Genomic DNA, 24,571 nt, shown 5'->3' with positions numbered 1-24,571 from the left:
CATTTTACAAAGAAGGAAACTAATGCTGTGACTTGCCCAGGTTCACACAGCTAGTAAATGTCTTGGGCAGGATTTGAACTGAGGTCTTTAACTCTGTGTTCAGAAATCTATCCACCATGTCACCTTGCTGGACAGCTAGTTGACACAATTCACTCAAAGGTATTTACTTTAAAATGGCAACTAGGTGGCAGAGTGGACAGAATGCTGAGCCTACGGTCAGGAAAACCCAAGTTCAAATCTGGCCTTAGAACTTACTCACTGTATGATCCCGGATGAGTCACTTAACCTCTGTTTGCCTCAGTTTCCTCATCTATAAAATGAACATAGCTGTCTATTTCTTCTGATACTCCCTTGCTGATTCATGTCACATGCACTAACTACATATTAAAAAACTCTTTCCTAGACCCTGGTCTCTTTTTTCTCTATATTCTGTCGAAATGATGATCTTATCAACTCCCATAGTTTCAATTACTATCTCTCTGCAGATGATTCTAAGACCTGTATTCTAGCCTATGACTGTCATTTGAGCTCAGTCCTACATCACCAACTGCCTATTGGACATTTCAAACTGTACATCCCATTAGCATTTCAAACACAACATCTCCAAAAGACAACTTATTGACTCCTCCTACAAACCCAACCCTTATTCGAACTGCCACCATCATTCTAGTTATATAGGTTCTCAACCTTGATGTCATCCTCAATTTATTCTCACTCATCTCACTTATCCAATAAGACACCAAGTTTTGTCCATAATATCTCTCATATCCATCCCCCCTCATCCATTTAGAGAGATAGTACTCTAGCTCAGGTCCTCTTTATCTGTTATCTGGACTACTGCAACAGCTTTCTAACTGGTCTCTTTGATTTAAGCCTCTCCCAACTCCAACATAGGTACCAAAGTAATTTTCCTAAATTATTAGGCCTAGTCATGTCAATTCCCCACCCCCACACTCAACAAAATCCAATTTATTTGGATTATCTTTATTGCTTCGAGGATCAACTATAAACTTTTCTATTTAATGTGTAAAGCTCTTCATAAGCTGATCCTTTTCTGCCTTTCTAGTCTTATTACACCTTACTCTCCCTCGGCCAATCTATACTAGCCTACTTGTTTTTCTTCTTTCCTGATCCCTCTAGATGCTAGGGTACCTCTCTTCAAACCACTTTGTATTCATTTTGTATATATTCTGAATATACTTTTTATGTATGCATGTTATCTCCCCCATTAAAATGTAGGCTTCTTGAGGGCAGGGATTATTTCAATTTTTCTTTAAATCCACAGTTCCTAGCACATAGAAAATGATTAACAAATGCTTGTTGATTTAGTTGACAGCGAAAAGTCACAAATCTAGGAGATGAAGTAAGTATTTTTGTGAGTAACAGAAAATAGATTAGTTTGACTCATCCATATTGAAATTGTGGTTAAAGTGAGATGGAACTAAATCTCATTGAACTAAAATCTCACATACTCACAGACTGTATGAGGAAGAGGCCTTAAAGATGATTTTGTCCAACTCCCTCCAACCTCCCCGCCTTTTTTTAAAAGTAGAAGAAATTGAGACCCAGTATCAGGGCAGGGTCTGTATCCCAATTATTTTGATTCTCAGGCCAGTGTTGTCAAAATGAACAGGTTGGACTAGATGGCCTCTGCAATCCCTTCAAGCTCTAGATTTATAGTCCTATATACAGCTTGAGTAAAGCACATCTAATAGCTAACTCAGGTACTACAATCTGAACTGAATTTACCCTTTACTAGAAGTTTAGTTAAACAATTGCATATATGTACAAATACTACACAGTTATTTACTGTCATATGTGTTTGTCTTACTTATTATGATATTTACATAGGTCAGTAGTTAATGATTTCCTCTCTCTTGCCCATGATTGTTTCCATTCTTTTGATATCTTTCAGTCCCTTAATGCTTTCAAGATCATGTCATTTCATTGTAAAATCTCTTAAATAAGATGCATAATCACTCAAAAGAGTTTGATCTATCTAGTCACATAGGAAAAACCAAGTGGATGAATACTGTCTATCATCTACACTGATAAGCAGTTGGATGAACAACCTATAGATTTGGTCCACCAGTGCATACACTTTGGATGAACACTGCAGATAGTTAATGTACTGGGACAAGAACCGAAAAGGAGGAAAAGAGAAAGTTAGATTGCCTTTGAGAACTGAGGAGTACTTTTAAAGACCTCAGGCTTCTTCCTGAAGCTTCCATCTATTTAAAACCAACATCCTTCCAGTGATGCCATATATCTGAAAGCCATGGAATACCACATCTACAAAGGATAAAGTTGAGGGTTACCTAAAGGTCAAGAAAGAGCTTTCTGGGAGGCAGCTAGGTGGCACAATAGATAGAGCACTGGCCCTGGAGTCAGGAGGACATGAGTTCAAATCCAGCCTCAGACACTTGACACTTACTAGTTGTGTGATCCTGGGCAAGTCACTCCACCCCATCACCTAACCAAAAACAAAACAAAACAAAACAGAAAGAAAGAACTTTCTGGTAGGTATGAGTAGCTAGCAACACATATCCAATCAAGAACTGTGAAGAAACAGTAGTCATCAGAGAGATCTGTGACTAGAATAAAAGGTGGGCTGGTCACTTAGGGACAGTGACAGATAACTGATGGACTCATCACATGCCTCACGGATATATATCTATCTATATCTATATATCTATATATCTATATATATCTATCATATATCTATATATATATCTATATACACACACATGTATACATATATACATATACATACACACACATATCTATATACACATACACACATACTTATATATATATACACATACATACATATATACAATGTTAAGAGTTCAAGAAGATCTCTAGCATGTTGAGTGGGTCCCTTTTCGGGGAAGATTTACAGGAGTACGTGGACAAGAAATACACAAGATATAATTGCAGATATTAATGAATTTGTAATTTGTATCAATGGAGAGTGTGCCCTTACTGAAAAGGTCACAAATCTGACAAAATATATTTTGGAAAAGAGTAGGATTAAAGAAGCCATAGGATTTGCTGCTCTGGATAGATGGGACAATGCTAAAAGCTGACAGAGAAAAGGTAGGACTGATATGTAATATAATATATAACATATAATAAATACAATAATTTATATTCTTCTATTTTTCCATTAAAAATATTAATTTTTATATTAGAAAGAATAGAAAAAATAGCTAGTACAGAGTTGATATATAAGATATGTAGGGAGATAGTAGATAAGAACCTAGCTTTTTTTCAAGGCACCAGGCCAATATAAACTAAGTGAATTGGCATATGTGACTGTTGAGCCACTATGAGAGATTGCTGAAAGATTGTTTAGAGAAGACTTCCAGAGATTCAAAGCAAGACAAAAGAGGACCAAACCCTTAGCCCACAGTGCAGGTATTAGCATAAGGAAATTAAAAAATGGAAGGAGCTGTTGAGATTAAATAAATCAAAGAAAACACTCACAAGTATAAAAAATTAATGCAAATCTACAGGAGAGATGCAAAGAAAAAATGGATTTTCCACAAGGAATACATGAATACTTAAAAAAATGAAAGGAGAGAAAAAAATGAAATAAAAGCTCTGGAAGAAAGAAGTCACCTAGGTTGTGGGCTTAGGGGACTGGGAGGATGGTGGTAGCTTTGATAGTAAGTGGGAAAGTTCCAGATTACTCCATAGAATGGATGAATCAGTATACAACAGCGCATTGGTATCCCAATTTTCCCACATCCTTTCCAACACTCGTCATTTTCCTTTTCTGCCATGTTAGCCAATCTGATACGTGTGGGGTGGTACCCCAGAGTTATTTTAATTTGCATTTCTCTAATCAAGAGTGATTTAGAGTATTTTTTTCATATGACTATAGATAGATTTGATGACTTTGAAAACTGCCTGTTCATATCCTTTGACCATTTATCAATCAATGACTCATTTTTATAAATTTGACTCAGTTGTCTATATATTTGAGAAATAAGGATTTTTCAGAGGAACTTGCTATAAATTTTTTTTCATAATTATGATTACTACATTTTTCTCTCCATCCTATTTTTCCCTATTTGAGTAACTCTCTTTCTCGCCCTTCCCCTGTCCATCCTCAAAAGTGTTTTGCTTCTGACTGCCACTTCCCTCAATCTGCCCTCCCTTCAGTCTCCCTTCCATTCTCTTATTCCCTTCCTTCCTATTTTCTTGTAGGGTAAGATAGTTTATATACCCAATTTAGTGTGTATGTTATTCCCTCATGTGCTCCCCCCATCTCCTCTATCTTTCCTCTCTACTGCAAAAGCTCTTTCCTACCTTTTATGTAAGACAATTTACCCCATTCTACTCCTCCCATTCACCTTCTCTCAATGTATTCCTCTTTTTACCACTTAATTTTATTTTTTCATATTTATCCCATCATATTCAACTCACCTTCATTTATGTATACTCCTTCTATTGCCCTAATAATGAGAAAGTCCTTAGAAGTTACAAGTATTATCTTCCCATGTAGAAATATAAACAGTTTAACCTTATTAAACCCCTTATGATTTCTCTTTCATGCTTATCTCTTTTTATGTTTCTCTTGAATCTTGTATTTGAAAGTCAGATTTTCTATTCAGCTCTGATCTTTTCAACAGGAATGCTTAAAAGTCCTCTATTTCATTGAATGTCCATTTTTACCCTAGAAGGATTATACTCAGTTTTGCTGCATACGTGATTTTTGGTTATGATCTTCACTCTTTTGCTATCCAGAATATCATAGTCCAAGCCCTCTTATCTTTTAATGCAGAAGTTTCTAAATCTCGTGTTATCCTAACTGTGGCTCCATGATACTGGATGCTTGTAACATTTCCTCCTTGACCTGGGAACTCTGGAATTTGGCTACAACATCCCTAGGAATTTTCCTTTGGGGATCTCTTTCAGGTGGATTCTTTCAATTTCTATTTTGCCCTCTGGTTCTAAAATATCAGGGCAGTTTTCCTTGATAATTTCTTGAAAGATGATGTCTAGGCTCTTTTTTTGATCATAGCTTTCAGACAGTCCAATAATTTTTAAATTACCTCTCCTGGATCTATTTTCCAGATCAGTTGTTTTTCCAATGAGATATTTCACATTGTCTTCTATTTGTTCATTCTTTTGGATTTGTTTTATGGTGTCGTCATTTCTCATAAAGTCACTAGCTTCCAGTTCCTTCATTCTAATTTTTAAGGAAGTATTTTCTTCAGTGAGCTTTTGGACCTCCTTTTCCATTTGTCCAGTTCTGCTTTTTAAGGCATTCTTCTCCTCACTGGCTTTTTGGACCTCTTTTGCCATTTGGGTTAGGCTATTTTCTAAGGTTGTTATTTTCTTCAGTATTTTTTTGGGTCTCCTTTAGCAAGCTGTTGACTTGTTTTTGATGATTTTCTTGCATCACTCTCATTTCTCTTCCCAGTTTTTCCTCTGCTTCTCTTACTTGCTTCTCAAATTCCCTTTTGAGCTCTTCCAAGGCCTGGGACTGATTCTTATTTTTCTTGGAGGCTTTGGATGTAGGAACTTTGACTTTGTTGTTTTCTTCTGGTTGTATATTTTGATCTTCTTTGTCACCAAAGTAAGATAATAACAGTCTGACTATTTTACTATAAGCATATAGTGCTTGCTATTGCACTGCTTACTCATGATCCCAGCCAATTGCTTGAGTTTTAAACTCTTTGTTAAGGTAAGAGTCTGCTTCCAATGTGGAGAACGTACTGTCCCAAGTTTTGGGGGTTTGTACAGCTGTTCTCAGAGATACTTGCAGGGACCTGTAAATTTTTTCATTTCTTCCAAGGTAATATGATAAGGGGTGAGTTGTTTACTCCTTTCCTGGCCTGTGCTCTGGTCTATTAATGACCACAAGCACTCCTTTGTGTTCTGGAACTGTGAGGAGAGTTTTTTCTGCACAGCTCCACTGTGCCAGAACTCCTCCTCACCCCAGGACCATCGCCCAGAACTGTGACTCCGATACAAGCAGGGGCAAAGCAAAAGATTCCTGCCTCAGCACTGGCAAAGAGATCCCTGCAATCCCTCTCTGATCAGATACTGGATTCCCCCTCAGTCTGTGGGCCAGAAGCTCAGGAGGCAGCTGCCCCCCCTCTCAGCAATGTAGAAACAGACTTTTCCCACTGACCTTCTAAGTTGTCTTTGGCATGCATTTATGGGTTGAGAGGTTGTGGAAGCCGCCACAGTTGCCTGTGATTCATTCCTCTGAGGCCTGCTCTAAGTTCGCTGTGGCCTGTGCGCCCATGCCAAACTGTGCTCCGCTTACAGCCTGGCACAATATACCTTTCTGATCAACCATCCAGGTTGTCTTGGGCTGGAAATTTGTTTCACTCTGTCTTTTTGTGGGTTCTGCTGCTTTAGAATTTGTTGATAGCCATTTTTTATAGGTATTTGGAGGGGTTTGGGGGGAGAGCTCAAGCAAGTCACTGCTTTCACTCCCCATCTTGGCTCTGCCCCTCCACATCCTTCTTTTAATAATCTCTCTATACTTCTAGATTCTCAGCTGGAAATCTTAGCCACCTGTGACTCCCCTTTCTCTTTCTATGTTGTCAAGTTCTATCTATTTCTTCCTTCTAAACCTGTCTTTTGGATTCTTATATTTCCTATCTCCATTCTTATCAACAATTAGCTGAAAGGCAGTATGGCCTAGTTCATAGAGATAACAGATCATACATCTAAAATTAGAATAGACTTCAGACTCCAGAGCTAGCCTTACAGTAATGAAGTTCAGTATTCAAGTCCCTCTTCTTATACGGGCTGTATGATCCTGACTAAGTCATAATTTCTAAGTGCCCCAGACAACTTTCTAAGACTATGTGTGAGTTGAAGAATAGGTGCTGATCTGAAGGACAGAGAGAATTTCTTCACATGGAGCTCCCTACATCAATGAAATAACAGATCTGGTCCAAGCCTCACTTCCACAACAAAACAACAAAAATCTTAATTAACTAGCCTAGGCCAGCTCCTCAGAGTCATTCAGTGTCAGAGTTGAAAGGGATCATAGGAGCATAGTTCTGGAGTTGAAAGGGATATCAGAGGCCATCTATTCTAACCTTCTTATTTAACAAATAAGGAAACTGAGGCCCAGGGAAATTAAGTGAATTGTCCAAAATTACACAGGTACTATGTACTATGTACTGCTATGTAGTACTCAGGTACTACTGATCTAGTGTCAAGGCTCTCTTAATTGTACCTATAAATCAAGCCATCTAGGTCTAATGCATAGCTAAAAATGAACTTCCATTATAATACCCAGCCAAATGGTCATAATGTCTAGGTTCTACTTGAAGACCTCCAATGAGGAGAAACTCACCACCTCCAGAGGCAGCCCATTTTGCTTTTGGATAGCATTAATTGTTATGAAGTATTTCCTTACCAACGAAAGCCCAAAATGGTCTCTTTGTACTCACTGAACCAAGATTTTCTTTATGTTGAGGCAAAATAAAACAAGTCTAAATTCTCTCCCACATGATAATCTTTCAAATGTTTGAATACAGGTATTATGATCTCTGTAAGTCTATTTTCTATTCTAGGTAAGTAACTGCCAGTTTCTTCAATTATGCTTATTAAAAGAACCTCCAAAAAGAGAGTATGGTCACTTTCCTCTCTAATCCATTTTTCAATTAAATGCTATACATATGAATCAATCAATCAGTCAGTACCCATTTATCAATGGCTACTATATGTGAAGCATAGTGCTGTGTGCTGGGGATATAAATATAAGGAATGAAATAATCCTTCTCTCAAGTAGTTAACATTCTAACAAGAGAAACAACAAGTTCATGTGTGTGTGTGTGTGTGTGTGTGTATGTGTGTATATATATATATATATATATATATACATATACATATATATACATATTATATATATGTAATATTATACTATAAAGAGAATAAATATAAGCAAATATAAAATGGTTAAATACAAGGCAGTTGTGGAAGGAAGACAGAAACTAGTAGTTTGGGAGATTAGCAAAGGCTTCAATTAAGAAGTACTGCTTGAGTTGTATCCTGGAGGAAGAAAGGAGGCAGAGGTGAGGAGAAAGTAAGGATGGCTAGTGGAGATGGGAGAAAGAGTGTAGTATGTAAGAAACAGAAAGAAGGCTATGTTGGCTGAACTGCAGAATTTTTGAGGGAAAGTAATACATAATGAGGCTGAAGACATAAATCAGAACCAGGCCTTGAAGGGCTTTAAAAGCTAAACAAAGGAGTTTATAGAGCTCATAATGACTTTTCCCTTCTCTGAACAACACTTAACCTCTATACTGTCTTATGTTCCATAACTGTTTTTTATATTCAGCCTCAATCTTAATGGAAGCTTCTCAAGGGAGCTCATTTCTTATACTTCTTTTGTATTCCCAGAGGATCTTGCACAATTACTCAGCTGCTAAGAGGCATTTAATAGTCATTTTTTGACTCTCTGAAACAAAAGCAATCATTCACCAATTCCTTAGTAAAGAATAAATTTTGAAAAAGAATGGACCAATCACTTTCTAGATTACTTTTTTTAGAAAAAAAAATTCACTCTATCTATAATGGTCATGAAACTCTTAACTGCACAAGTCACAGTCTCCTTGGAAAGAATATATTAAACAAAAATCTAATTATCATTAAGCTTTTACTTTTACTCTAACTTAGAACTATCCCAAATTCTCTCCAAATAACAGGAAACACGATAATAATGCCAGTACATTTTCAGTTCTATTTAAAATTCTAGGGTGATGCTGTCATTTTTTTAGTTCTGTTAAAGGATTAAATTAGTAGAGATGGAATTTTAAAATGAAAATGCTCACCTTTAATTTCAAACTTGACTATCAGATTGATCCCCAATGTCATGGCAATATTTGAGAGTAGACAGGCAGACAGCTTTTGTTTAAGACTCATCTGGTTATATCGAGAATTAATGAACAAGTATGGAAGGTAGGTGATGAAGTAGATGCACCCTCCTGTAGCAACAGACATATTAGCTGAAAATTTTGAGGGGGAAAATAGATATAATTTAAACAATATACAATAAAAGAAACCAAACCCTTTGGAAAATGACAAGCAACAAAATTACCTCTAAGGGGCCATTTTTGTATCATTTAATCACACATGACTTTGTTCATAATAGTTCCCCTGACGATTTCTATGAATTTATATCCAATATAGCCCTTAAAACTCATCTCTCCCCGAAAAACTTCAATTCATCCCACCTTCACCCATTTGAATATTTATTCTGCATCCTCTTAGAAATAACATAATACTTTATGCTATTTAGAATCTTTTAAAAATGCCCTCTCAAATTGCTTCCTAAGTGCATATATCTCCCAATTAGACTATGAGCTCCATGAAGCCTTATATGGTATTTTATATGTAGTACACAGTCTTTCCTTGCTATTTGGTCCTTCTCCTTTTACCCTGACATTTTTCTTGGTTACCAAATGACTTTCAAGTTTTATTAATGCCATTTCTATAGCAGTCAAGACCCAAAATAATGCTCAACTACCTCATGCACCATGACCTGTTCAGTCATGTTGTGCATTTTACTTCCAATTTTTTTGCTAGCACAAAAGACGGTGTTGCAATTATTTTGGCATATGCCTTGTAATGGGATATTTGGCTCAAATATCTTCTATTTCATTAAATGTCCATTTCCCCCCGAAGGATTATAATCACATTTGCTGGGTAGATTATTATTCTTGGTTGTAATCCTAGCTCCTTTGCCTTCTGTAATATCATATTCCAAACCCTGCACTCCTTTAATGTGGAACCTGCTAAATCTTGCATGATTCTGACTGTGGCACCATGATATTTGAATGTTTCTTTCTGGATGTTTGCAATATCTTCTCCAGGAGCTGGAACTTTGGAATTTGGCTATAATATTCCTGGGAGTTTTCATTTTGAGATCTCTTTCAGGTGGTGATCAGTAGATTCTTCTAATTTCCATTTTGCCCTCTAGTTCTAGAAAACCAGGGCAATTTTCCTTGATAATTTTTTGAAAGATGATGTCTCGGCTCTTTTTATTTTGATCATGGCTTTCAGGTAGTCCAATAATTTTTAAATTATCTCCTTGACCTATTTTCCAGGACAGTTTTTTCTAATGACTTATTTCACATTTTCTTCTATTTTTTTCATTCTTTTGACTTTATTTTATTGTTTCTTGATGTCACATAGTCATTAACTTCCTATTTTAACTTTTAAGGAATTGTGTTTTTTCAGTGAACTTTTGTACCTCCATCCATTCTTTCAGGCCAAGCTCAAATGACAAGTGCTCCAATAAATATCCCTAAGGATAGGGAATGGTACTGTGGTTTCATTGATATAGGTAACTCCCTCATGAGGAAACTCCTTCCACCAACGCAGGTCAGTACCTTCTCAGCAATTTATTTATAGTTTTAAGAGAGTTATTTAGAGCACTGAGAGCTTGAGTGACTTGCCCAGGGTCCCAGAGCCAGGATATGCCAGAGGCAGGACTTGAACCCAAGTTTTCACAGTTCTGAGACTAGTTCTCTGTTCACTACCCTAAGTTTCCTTTAGTTCCTTCAATGGAAAATATTCTAAATGCTCTCAATTTTCCAAAGTATCTGCTATATCTACATTGTATTATAATTATCTATGAATGTCTAATTTCTCCATAAATTTCTAAGTACCCTGACGAAAAACACTTCATCTCATGTATCTCTGTATTGTTCCACGGTACCTAATGAGCACTTAAAAATGTTGCTCAATATTTTCAGATGAAACCTCCATACTTCTGATGCTACCTGACAAAAACTGACAAAAACTTAGTACCTTCCTTCAGCCATCATACACCCAATCCAGTTTTAGTTGGTATTTTAAAGAAATAAATGGAATAGAAGAATTCAGAGTCAGAATATTGCATAGTCTTTTCAACCCTCAACATTCTCTCCAGCCATTTATCTCAGCTCTTCCCTGTCTCAATCCTATAGATGATCACTTCAACATCATACTCTCCTTTCCTCTCAAGTCCCTTGCTTCCTCATTCTTTATAGCCTAGGCTTTATGCCATCTCAGTCATGACCATCCATGTCCTCCACTTCAATTCATGTGTCTCTGAATAGAAATGGAGGAAGTCATGTTAGCTTGCTGAGCAGGATGACTATAAATTTATGCTATTTAACCTCAAATGGGCTCTAAGTACAGCAATTCTTTTAATCGTTTCATTTTATTCTCTCTCCTACTCCTCAAAAAGGTTGTTTTAAATCTCTTCTTCTTTCCTGAAACCTCCCATATCTCCTCCTAACCTAACCCTCTCAGCTGAGGACCATACTTCATCTTTATTGAAAAATATAAAGACCATTTGTGTAAGCTCCATCTTTTCTACATTTTCAAACTCCTTGACATTATTTACCATTCTCCTTTATTTTAGGCTCTCATGAAGAGATGACTCTTCTTGCTAAAGTCAACCCTTCTACATTTTCCTCTGTACCCACCCCCTTGCTTCCATCTTTTTTGGCAGACTGCTAACACAGTCACCACCATAATCACCCCCTTCCCATCTCATGCACTAATTTTCAATTTTTCCTTATCTACTGTTACAACCTTATTGCTTATAAACATGGCCAAGGCTCCAGAATCTTTAAAATACCTCTACTTGATTCCACCATTCCTTCAAATTATGATCCTTTTTTCCCCTTCCTTTTGAAGACAGACTCCTACAGAAATCTGCCTACTCTTATTGCTCTCACCTTCTCTCTTCTCACTTCTTAATCTTTTGCAATCTGGTTTCTGACCTCATTAATTTAACCAAAACTGCTTCCTCCAAAGTTACTAATGAGTTCTTATTTGCCAAATCTGAAAAGTTTTTTCTCAATCATCATCCTTTTTGACTTCTTCATAGCATCTGACACTGTGGACAATCCTCTCCTTCTAGATATTCTTTTTTCCCTCTGTGTTTCCAGAACAATGCTATCTCTCTTGGTACTTCTACATATTTGACTGCTTCTTCTCTGGACTGACATTCATATTCCACCCCAAAGACATACCCCAAGACTCTGACCTATATTCCTTTTCTCTAGTATCCCTCCATAATTGACCTCCTAAGCTTCTATGGGTTTAATTATTACCACTATAAAGACAATTCCCAGATTTATATATCCAATACTAATCTCTCTTTTGAGTTCCAGTCTTGCATCATCAACTGTCCATCAGATATGTTGAAATAGATGTCTCATACCTAACATCTAAAACATTTTTAATTATCTTTAACCCTAAAACTACTTCTCTTCCAGATGCTTATTGTTGTCAATAATACCACCAACCTTCTAGCCATCCAGATTAGTATCTTTGAAGTCCTCCTCTATGTCTCATTTTCTCTCAACTCCTCATATACAAATAGTTGTCAAGTTTATTGATTATATTTTCATAGCATGTTTCACAGCCCCCACTCTATCCATATAGCTACTACCCAGACTATTACTTTGTTTTTTAATTGGTCTTTTTGACTTATGTCTCTCCTCACTCCAATCCAACTTCCACATAGTTGCCAAAGAGATTTTCTTAAAGTACAGGTCTGATCCTTCTTACTCCCTTACTCAATGAACTCCCAACAGCTCCCTGTCATCTCTAGGATCAAATACAAGTTCCTCTTTTTGGCATTTAAAACCTTTCTCAATTTGGCTCCTATATACTGCCCCCCCACCCCTGCCCCAATTACTTTGTATGTACTTTGGAAATATTTTGCATATAATCTTACACCCACACCCACACCCACACACACACACACACACACACACACACACACACACACAATCTCCCTAGTTTCATGTGGGCAGGGATTGCCTAATTCTTATATCTGGATTCCCAGAGTCTATCACACAGTAGGTGCATAATAAATGCATATTGGTTGATTGATTGCATATGTGCAATCAGATTTTTTTCTCTAGAGAAAACTGTTTAAGATGATGTTCCTGGAAATATATTCTGCCAAAGTGGGGACTGCTTTACAAGAATTTAATACCAATTGACATAGTACTTTGTGCAAAGATAATCAATGCATTCTATAAGAAATTACACCGCAATAGAATAAAATATCATTCTGACATGGCTATGGTCATAATATATATCAACAGTTTGAAAAAAAAAACATCTTGGGGCAGCTAGGTGGTGCAGTGGATACAGCACTGGCCCTAAAGTCAGGAGGATCTGAGTTCAACTCCGGCCTCAGACTAAACACTTGTCACTTACTAGCTGTGTGACCCTAGGGAAGTCACTTAACCCCAACTGCCTAAAAAAAACAAAAACAAAACAAAACATCTTTATCCATAAAAATTGGGCTAAAAGTAGTAACCAATTGAGAACAATTCCTAAGCAGCAACTATGTGGCCAGTCCTATTTTAGACACTGGAAGGGAATGGAGTACAAAAATTAATGGATCTGAAGCAAGATAAAATAAGAATGGAAAAGAGTTTGGGCTAGCTGTGACTCCTAATCCTCTCCAACCTGGCTAGTCACTCCACAGCAGTGAAGGGAACAACCAAATAAATCCTCAGTGCATCTGCAAGAAAAAACTGATGATTTGTCAGGGAAGAATTTTCTAGTCTCACCTTTATTGAAGAATGTACTGATCATGAAGCTGAAGAACAAGGAAGAAATGGCAAAACACCCCAGAAAGATAAACACCAAAGATGGGTCACTGTTGCGAAGTATTGGTTGGTTAAAAATCTACCAAAAATATTTAAAAATCATATCAGTCACACAGGTACATGTTATTACATAAAAACAAGGGAAAGATGGGAAGAGAATAGAAAATGTTGTTTAAAATTCCTGCATGATTAATGCAATTAATCCAAAACTCATGGCAGAAAGGCATAATGGATACAGGGCAAGCCTCAGAGTCAGAAGGACCTGGATTCAAATTCCACCTCTTATATACAATGTCTAGATGATCTTAGATAAATCACTTAACATCTAATGCCCCAGGAAACTCTCTAAGATTAAAAGGTGCAAAATGCTCTGCCTTGGCAGAAGGAATTACCTCTCTTGGAATTCCCAACACCAGTGAAACTGCAGGTCTAAACCAAAACAAATAAACAAGCAGTGCCTGGAGGCCAGTGGGATGTGAAATAAACTAGACTACTCACTTTTCAAGAACAGCAAAATAGCTCCTTAAATTTAAGGTATTATTTCCTAGGACACTAACCTATAGTTTTGATTAGACTCAAGATTTCTAAAACAATCACTATTAACTAATTTCATTCATAGATTTAGAACTGGAAGCACTCTCAGAGGTCACTTAGTCTAACTCTCTTATTTTACAAATAAAATAACTGAGGTCCCAAGTAATTTGTTCAAAGTCATACAAGTAAATAAGTGGTAGAGCTGAGATTTGAACCCAAGCCTTATCTTACCAAATCTCTCACTTTGCCCTGTACACCCTGTTTTCCTCTATCAGCCTTCTCAATATCAAACATCCTTTACAATAGAATTTCAGTATTACAGAAGAAGCCAAATACTTGCCTTAATGAAGAAAAACATTGTCATCAGACTGACGGTAATGAGAAAAGAACAGACGAATGTGATGAAATAGGAAGCCCAGAACAACCAGCTGCTGAGTCCCATCATTTGAAGGTATTCCTAGGAGGGAATTTGGGGAGAAGGAAGAAGGAAGCAACATAAACCAAATGGCACAAAATCAAACAATTACCTGGATATTGGTTTGTCAGAGTAAATGGTTAAACAAATCTGTGAAGGACTTTGATGTAGGTCTTTTATAACCAAACCCCTGAATGTAGGTAAGGAACTTCTATAGGTATCATTTATGATGGCTATGGAAACTAGTTTTATCCCTGTTATTGGTCAGTGGAAATCTCTAAATTAGGCCACAGAAAAATAAGAAAGGGAGAGTATGCAGAATATTTAACAATGAAATTGGTGAATCATAGAAACAGACTTACAAGATAAGAATGGACTCTAGAGATTACTTAGTCCAACACCTACTCAAAGCATAGATTTTATATTAACAACATCCCCAGCAAGGAGTTACCTAGTCTTTGCTAGATGACATCCAGAGACAGGTAACAGAAAGTTTTCCTTAAAATGGGCCAAAATTTGTCTTTCTGTCACCACCATCTGGCTCTGGAGTCAGAAGAACTGGGTTCAAATCCTGCCTCTGATACTTACTGTATGGTCTTGGGTATGTCACAAACTCTTTGGACTTCAGTTTCCTTATTTGTAAAATTAGGGGAATAGATTAGATGGGTCTATGATGTTTCAGGCTGTAGCAAAACAGGATCAGTTTCAGTTTAGTATACTGTGATAATCTGTAAAGCCAACACATAATTTTTGCTTTTAGGTTGGCTAATAATAATGAACATATTACACAATATGGTATTATACTATTGTGTTGTGTGGATATTATAATTCTATGGTTTGCGGTCACAGTAAAAGCAGAGGTCTTTGTTTCTTCAGTTTCCACAGGTAGAAAGGAAAGGGATAAGTATCCAGTAAAAGCAGTGGAAGAAAATAAGTAATGCACTGGTCCTGGAGGGAGAAGTCAAAATACTCCTTGTTCACTCTCACTTCAGAGACTTTTTCTCTTTTGAAGTCCTCTTGATCACCAATCCAAATTATGTTGGCTATAGTATGCCCACCTCCAGGTCATTCTTTTCTCCTTTCTCAAGGAATTCAATACTTTGCTCACCATCATCCTCTCCTCCCCAAATCTGTCCTTATCCTAAGGGACTTTAATATCTCTTTGGATCGGAGGTTGAACAAATCTCAAAGAGTCCACAGACACATTTCAGTGGGTCAGTGAATATGGATAAAAAGATTATATTTTTATTTTAATTAACTGTTGGCTTCCTTTGAAATCATATATAATTTCTTTTATGCATTTAAAAACACTATTTGAGAAATAGATCTGTAGGCTTCAACATATCTACTGTCACGTCCATGACACAAAAGTGATTAAAAACTTAAATCCTCCCTCAAATTCCTTGACTTCGCGATTCCTTGGCCCCCTTAAGTCTTCTGACCTACTGCTTCACTCCATCTTGGCCACATATAGGGATGATCCCACACTAGATCTCACCATTACACACATACACTCCATTTCTCTATTTAGAACTGTGGTGGGAGATCCATAGGTGTTACATATTGCATATGTTTTTTCTATGTGTTGATCAGTTGTGTTGATCTTTTTTTCTCTAAAAATAAATGGCTCTCTGAGAGGGGGAGGGAGGGAAACTTAGAAAATTATGGTGACATAAGAAATAGAAATCAATAAAAACATATAAAAAAAGAAACTCTGATATTCACTTATTTATCATATCCTATCATTATACTTCTTACTATGCTTCACTCCTCCTCCACCTGTTCTTTGCCTCATAAAGATCTGTTACCTTTATCTTTCAGTACTTTACTGCTCTAACTTCACTTTCCATCCTCTCTAGTGTCCCTCCAATAGTTGCTATTTTTTTTTTTTGCTATGCTCCCCTCTGCTCTGGAATATCCTGCCCTTTTATCTTATTTCTATTCTTCTTGCCAAAGTCAGTATTGGATTGCTTCTACAATCTGCGTTCTCTGTTCCTACTCATGAGATACTAAACAAATATCCCTGGAAGTTTGTTCTTACAACCATTATGATTGGTCTTTATTGCAGTAAGGCATTCATTTTGTGCCTCCATAATCAATGTCTTATTACTCTCCACAGAAGGTATTAAAAAAATTTATCTTCCCTTCTCAAGCACCCAACACTTCCACCTCCCTTCTCTCTCTCCATTGAGTACCTTGCCTCTTACTTTACTGAAACAAACAAACAAACAAACAACTGAAACTAAGGACCAGCAAAACAAAAATTTTAAAGAGTCTGATTTATGATGGGGAAATTTAAGGGATAACCACAGTGAGTCATTTTCCCAGCTCAGGTCATCTTAGGAAGACATGGAAAGGTGTGTGACCAGGAGCCAAGATGGCAGAGTAAAAAGGCAAGGTGCTCTCACGCTTCCCTATCAACCTCTGAAAGCCCAGAAAATATCACCCCAGGAAAAACACTGGAATAGCTGAACCAGAAGAAAATGGGGAACAGCACTATAGTAGCCCAGGTAACTTGAGGGATTAACGGGAAAGGCCCCTCTTGCCCTGGGGGAAGGGGAGCAGTACAGAATGGAAGATATGCCAGCAAACTAGCAGAAAGCCCCACTTTATCACACCAGGAGGAGATACTGAAACCCAGGTAGTGGAGTAGGCAAACACTAACACCTGGACTTCCAATGCCTCAGTGAAGGCTGGGGGACCGGTGGAAACCAGCTCAGAAAACCAACAGGTGCCTTGGCATACTACAGCAAATGGGTCTCCCAGTGCCTCAGCAAAAATAGGGGAAGCAGCACTACAATGGGCCCCAGGTGCGTAAATACCCTGCAACATCCATCTGAAAGGAGCTGAAGAAAGCTAAAGGAAAGGAAAATCAGGCAACCTAGAGTTGCCCTAGAGTTCCAGCCTTGCTGATTCCAGCCCAACACCAGGTAAGCTGCCAGAACCCCACAGCCTCCAATTGCCAACATCTGAGGCCCTGCACACAAAGGCAGTGACCAAGACCTAGGCTCCCTCTGCTCCCCAGCAGGAGAGCTCAATCTCTGTAAAGGCCAGGGAATAAGGAAACAACATGAGCAAAAAGAAATATACCATAGATTCATATTATAAGAACAGTGAAGATCAAGACAGAAATTCTGAAGAGGACAACATTGTCAACAAACCCACATCTGGAACCTCAAAAGGGAATATGAATTGGTCTGAAGCCCAAAAAGCCTTCTTTGAAGAGCTCAAGAAGGATTTTGAAAGTCAAATGAGAGAGGCAGAAGAATCCTTAAAAAATACAATTGGCCAACTGGAAAAAAAAGTACACTGAAGAAAACAAATCCCTAAAAACAAAATTGGACAAATGGGGAAGGAACTTCAAAACGTAATAGAAGAAAACAATTTGTTAAAAATTAGAATTGGGTAAATTTAATGACAATGAGAGAGTGCGAATCAGTCAAAAGCAAAAGAATGAAAAAATAAATGAAAATGTAAAATACCTCTCTGGTAAGACAACTGACCTGGAAAATCAATCCAGGAGAGACAATTTAAAAATTATTGGTCTACCTGAAAATCATGATGAAAAAAAGAGCCTGAACAGTATCTTTCAGGACATCATAAAGGAAAACTGCCCTGAGGTCCTAGAACCAGAGGCAAAATAGCCATAGAAAAAAATCCACCAATCACCTCCTGAAAGAGATCCCAAATTGAAAATGCCAAGGAATATAATAGCCAAATTCCAAAATTACCAGGTCAAAGAGAAAATACTGCAAGCAGCCAGAAAGAAACAATTTAAATATCATGGAACCACAGTCAGGATTACACAGGACGTTGCAGCTTCTACATTAAAAGACCATAGGGTATGGAACATGATATTTTGTAAGGCAAAGGAGCTTGGATTACAACCAAGGATCAACTACCCAGTGAAAATGAGCATAATCTTTCAGGGGAGGAGATGGATATTCAATGAAATAGGGGACTTCCAAACCTTCCTGATGAAAAGACCAGAGCTCAATATAAAATTTGATCTTCAAGTACAAGACTCAAGAGAGACATAAAAAGGTAAATGGGACAGAAAGATAATATGTTGTTAATAAGGGCAAACTGTTTACCCTACAAGGGAAGATGACACTTGTAACTCTTGAGAACTGTATTGTTATTACACCATGTTAAAGGAGTATACATAAAGGGGTGGATTAAGTTGACTTTGATAATGATAAAAAAAATCTAATCAAGTGGTTAAATGGATCCAAGTAAGTGGATTAATCTGATCTAGAAAATGTACTGAGAAAGGAGGAGGCAGACAAGGGTAAATTACATTACAGGAAAAGACACAAAAACCTATTACAGCAGAGAGAAAGAAGGGAGGGGATGAGCATTGTTTGAACCTTACTCTCATCAGATTTGGCTCAAGAAGGGAATAACATAATCAGTTAGGTATCGAAATTAACTTTCCCTATAGGCAGTAGGAGGGAAAAGGGGAAAGAAAAAGAAAGGGGGATAGAAGGGAGAGAAGAAGCAGCAAGGATAAAGGGGAAGAAAAGGTAAAGGGCTAATAGAAGGGAGAAGGACTGGGAGGCGGTGGTCAAAAGCAAAACACTAGTGAAGGGGGAAGAAAGGAAAAAGGAGAAGAAAAGCATAAATAGGGGGAAAGGATGGAGAAAACACAGATAGTAATCATAACTGTGAATGTGAATGGGATGAACTCTCCCATAAAATGGAAGCAGATAGCAGAATGGATTAAAAACCATAATCCTACAATATGTTGTTTACAGGAAACACATTTGAAAAAGAGTGACACACATAGGGTAAAGCGTAAAGGCTGGAGCAGAATATATTATGCTTCAGCTGAAGTAAAAAAAGCAGGGGTAGCAATCCTGATCTCAGACAAAGCAAAAGCAAAAATAGATCTATCAAAAGAGATAAGGAAGGAAACTACATCCTGCTAAAGGCACCATAGACAATGAAGTAATATCATTACTAAACATATATGCACCAAATGTATAGCATCCAAATTCTTAGAGGAGAAGTTGAGTTACAGGAAGAAATAGACAGCAAAACTATACTAGTGGGGACCTCAACACACCCCTCTGCACTAGATAAATCTAACCACAAAATAAACAAGAAAGAAGTTAAGGAGGTGAATAGAACATTAGAAAAGTTAGGTATGATAGACCTCTGGAGAAAACTGAATGGGGATAGAAAGGAATATACTTTTTTCTCAGCAGTACATGGCACATACACAAAAATTGACCATGTACTAGGGCATAAAAACCTCACAATCCAATGCAGAAAGGCAGAAATATTAAATGCATCCTTTTCAGATCATGATGCAATAAAAATTATATGTAATAAAGGGCCATGGAAAGATAGACTAAAAATAATTGGAAACTAAATAATCTAATCCTAAAAAATGATTGGGTCAAACAACAAATCATAGAAACAATCAATAATTTCATTCAAGAGAATGACAATAATGAGACAACATACCAAAACTTATGGGATGCAGCAAAAGCAGTTCTTAGGGGAAGTTTTATATCTCTAAATGCTTACATAAATAAAATAGAAAAAGAGGAGATCAATGAATTGGGCATACAACTAAAAAAACAAAAAAAAAATTAAAAATCCTCAATTAAACACCAAATTAGAAATATTGAAAACCAAAGGAAAAATTAAAAAATTGAAATTAAGAAAACTATTGAATAAATAAAACTAAGAGGTTTTATGAAAAAACCAATAAAATAGATAAACCTTTGGTTAATTTAATTTAAAAAAAAAAAGAAGAAAACCAAATTACTAGTATCAAGAATGAAAAGGGTGAAGCTACCACCAAGGAAGAGGAAATTAAAACAATAATTAGGAATTATTTTGCCCAACTATATGCCTACAAATTTGACAATCTTAGTGAAATGGATACATATTTACAAAATATAAATTGCCCAGATTAACAGAAGAGGAAGTAAAATACTTAAATAACCCCATCTCAGAAAAAGAAATTGAACAAGCCATTGATGAACTCCCTAGGAAAAAATCTCCAGGGCCAGATGGATTTACATGTGAATTCTATCAAACATTTAAAGAACAATTAATTCCAATACTATATAGACTATTTGGGAAAATAGGTGAAGAAGGAGTCTTACCAAATTCTTTTTATGATACAAATATGGTGCTGATACCTAAACCAGGAAGAGTCAAAACAGAGAAAGAAAATTATAGACCAATTTCTCTAATGAATATAGATGCAAAAATTTTAAAAAATATTAGCAAATAGATTACAGCAACTTATCACAAGAATAATACACTATGACCAGGTAGGATTTATACCAGGAATGCAGGGTTGGTTCAATATTAGGAAAACTATCAGCATAATTGAGCATATCAACACCAAAACCAACAGAAACCACATGATCATCTCAATAGATGCAGAAAAAGCTTTTGACAAAATACAACACCCATTCCTATTAAAAACACTAAAGAGCATAGGAATAAATGGAGTCTTCCTTAAAATAATAAATAGCATTATCTAAAACCTTCAGCAAGCATTATATGTAATGGGACAAGGCTAGAAGCATTTCCAATAAGATGGGGTGAAACAAGGATGTCCATTATCACCACTGTTATTCAATATTGTACTGGAAACGTTAGCTTTAGCAATAAGAGAAAAAAAAAGAAATTGAAGGTATTAGAATAGGCAAAGAAGAAACAAAGCTATCACTCTTTGCAGATGACATGATGATATACTTAGAGAATCCTAGAGAATCAAGTAAAAAACTACTTGAAATAATAAACAACTTTAACAAAGTTGCAGGCTATAAAATAAACCCACATAAATCATCAGCATTTCTATATATTACCAACAAAGTCCAACAACAAGAGATAGAAAGAGAAATTACCATTTAAATTTACTGTAGACATTATAAAATATTTAGGAGTCTACCTTCTGAAACAAACCCAGGAACTATGTGAACACAATTACAAAACACTTTTCACACAAATAAAGTCAGATCTAAATAATTGGAAAAATATCAGTTGCTCATGGGTAGGCTGAGCTAATATAATAAAAATGACAGTTTTTTTTAAGGGAATTGGGGTTAAACAACTTGCCCGGGGTCACACAGCTAGTAAGTGTCAAGTGTTTTGGTCTGAGACCAGATTTGAACTCAGGTCTTCCTGACTTCAGGGTCAATGCTCTATCCACTGTGCCACTTAGCTGCCCCTAAAAATAACAATTTTACCTAAGCTAATTTACTTATTCAGTGCTATACCAATCAAACTACCAAAAAAATTAATTTTATAGAGTTAGAAAAAATAATAAGAAGATTCATTTGGAAGAACAAAATGTCCAGAATATCAAGGTAACTAATGAAAAGAAACGCAGGGGAAAGTGGCCTAGCCATTCTAGATCTTAAATTGTATTATAAAGCAGTAATCATCAAAACTGCTTGGTACTGGCTAAGAAATAGAGTGGTAGTCAATGACTATAATAATCTATTATTTAATAAACCCAAAGACCCCAGCTTCTGGGATAAGAACCCACTCTTTGAAAAAAATTTCTGGGAAAACTGGAAAAGAGTATGGCAGAAACTAGGCATTGATCAAAATCTCACACCATATACCAAAATAAAGTCAAAGCAGGTTCATGATTTAGATATAAAGGCTGATACTGTAAGCAAACTGGAAAGTTCCCAGTTTGCTTATCAGATTTATGGAGAACAGAAGAATTCATGACCAAACAGGAGATAGAAAACATTACGAAAAGCAAAATGAATACCTTTGATTACATTAAACTGAAATGTTTTTGCACAAACAAAGCCAATGCAACTAAGATTAGAAGGAAAGTAGAAAATTGGGAAAGAATTTTTATAATTAGTCTCTCTGATAAGGGCCTCATCTCTAAAATATATAGAGAATTAAGTCAAATTTATAAGAATACAAGTCATTCTCCAATTCATAAATGATCAATAGGTATGAACAGGAAGTTCTCAGATGAAGTAATTAAAGCCATCTATAGTCATATGAAAAAACACTCTAAATCACTATTGATTAGAGAAATGCAAATCAAAACAACTCTGAGGTACCACATCACACCTATCAGACTGGCCAAGATGACAAAACAAGAAAATGATAAATGTTGGAGAAGACGTGGGAAAATTAGAACACTAATTCATTGTTGGTAGAGTTGAGAAATGACTCAACCATTTTGGAGAGCAATTTGGAACTATGCCCAAAGGCTTATAAAAATGTGCATACCCTTTGCCCTAGTGATAGTACTTCTAGGGCTATATCCCAAAGAGATCATACAATTGGGAAAAGGACCCAAATGTACAATAATATTCATAGCAGCTCTTTTTGTGGTGGCAAAGAACTGGAAATTGAGAGGATACCCATCCCATCAATTGGGGAATGGCTGAACAAGCTGTGGTATATGAATGTAATGGAATACTATTGTGCTATATGAAATGATGAACAGTTTGAAGTGAGCAGAACCAAGAGAACATTGTACGTGATGAATGTTACAATGACTAATATTGATAAACTTAACCCTTCCCAGCAATACGAGGATCTCCAAAGGCCTCGTGATGGAAAATGCTATCCACATCCAAAGATAGAACTATGGAATTTGAATGCATTGGATGTGGATAGCATTTTCCATCACGAGGCCTTTGGAGATGTCTTAGATCCTTGTACTGCTGGGAAGGGTTAAGTTTATCAATATTAGTCATTGCACAACATGGCTGTTATTGTGTACAATGTTCTCTTGTTGCTGCTCACTTCACTCAGCATCAGACCAGATTTTTCTGAAGTGGTAATTTTATTAAACATAATTACAATGAGACAACATACCAAATTTTTTGGGATGTGGTCAAAGCAAGTCTGCAGAGGGAATTTATATCTTCAAACACTTTCATCAACAAAAAAGAGAATGGGGGCAGCTAGGTGGTGCACTGGCCCTGGATTCAGGAGGACCTGAATTCAAATCTGGCCTGAGATACATAACACTTACTAGCTGTGTGACCCTGGGCAAGTCACTTAACCCCATTGCCTAACCAAAAACCAAAACAAAACAAAAAAGAGAAAAAAGAGATTAATGAATTAGGCATACAAACTAAAAAAAATCTAGGAAACTCATTTTAAAAAACTCAAACACCTAAATAGAAATTCTAAAAATCAAGGAAGAGATGAACAAAAGTACAATTTTAAAAATCAGTGAATTATTAAATAAAATAGGGAACTATTTTTAATTTGTTTTAAAAGCAATGAAACTCTTTGGAACCCAGTTACGAATCACTTTTATTTATTTATGCAAATCTTCAATGGCATTCTCTTTTCTTCTCATTTATTTAGCCATTCTTCCCCTACGCTCCTTAAAAAAAAATCTCAGAAGATGTTATAGAAAGGAGAGGAGTTAAAATGCATATCAGTCAATTTTTATCCTTCTTAAAAGTTGATATCTTGGGGTAGGAGAAGCCTATTCAAAAGACACTTGAAACATATCTACAATTCTGACTACCAATGTTTTATCTATTCCATTAGAATAAATTATTAAATATATTTTTTAGAAAAGCAGTGAGATAAGCAATTAGTCAACTTGATTTTTTAAAAAGAGAAAATCAAATTAGTGGTATCAAAAATGAAAAAGGAGAAATTACAACCATTAAAGAACAAAGAAACTTGTTTATAAACCATTTTGCCTAACAATATGTCAATAAAACTGACAAATAAATAGGTGTATATTAATGAAAATATAGAATACCCAACTGTAACAGAATGAGAAAGGCATAATTAAAATAATCCAAGCCTAGAAAAATAATTTGAACAAGCCCAAATATAAATTTCCAAAGAGAAACGTCCAGGACCAAGGCAGATTTATAAATGAATTCTTTCAAACATTCAATGAAAAATAAGTTCCAAGAGTACATAAACTGTTTGGTAAAACAGGGGGAAAAAAAAGGAATCTTACCAAATTCCTTCTACAATACAAATACAGTACTGACAACTAATCCAGGAGGAATTAAAATAGAGAAATAAAACT

At 36.3% G+C, this 24,571-nt stretch overlaps 1 protein-coding gene across 1 annotated transcript in view; it reads right to left on the bottom strand.

Moving 5' to 3' along the window:
* Positions 1-24,571, bottom strand: part of LOC110193499 (phospholipid-transporting ATPase ABCA3-like) — a 337,264-nt gene that overhangs the window by 155,263 nt on the left and 157,430 nt on the right. Inside the window, 3 exon segments of the mRNA XM_078151735.1 lie at positions 8,814-8,987; positions 13,569-13,686; positions 14,482-14,598. Of these exon segments, the coding sequence (XP_078007861.1) occupies positions 8,814-8,987; positions 13,569-13,686; positions 14,482-14,598 (409 nt within the window).

This window comes from Phascolarctos cinereus, unplaced genomic scaffold, assembly GCF_003287225.1.
Source record: "Phascolarctos cinereus isolate Bilbo 61053 unplaced genomic scaffold, phaCin_HiC Scaffold_4;HRSCAF=312, whole genome shotgun sequence".
Lineage (NCBI taxonomy): Eukaryota > Metazoa > Chordata > Mammalia > Diprotodontia > Phascolarctidae > Phascolarctos > Phascolarctos cinereus.
The sequence above is the reverse complement of the archived record's forward strand: the minus strand, read 5'-3'. Positions and strand labels throughout refer to the sequence as shown.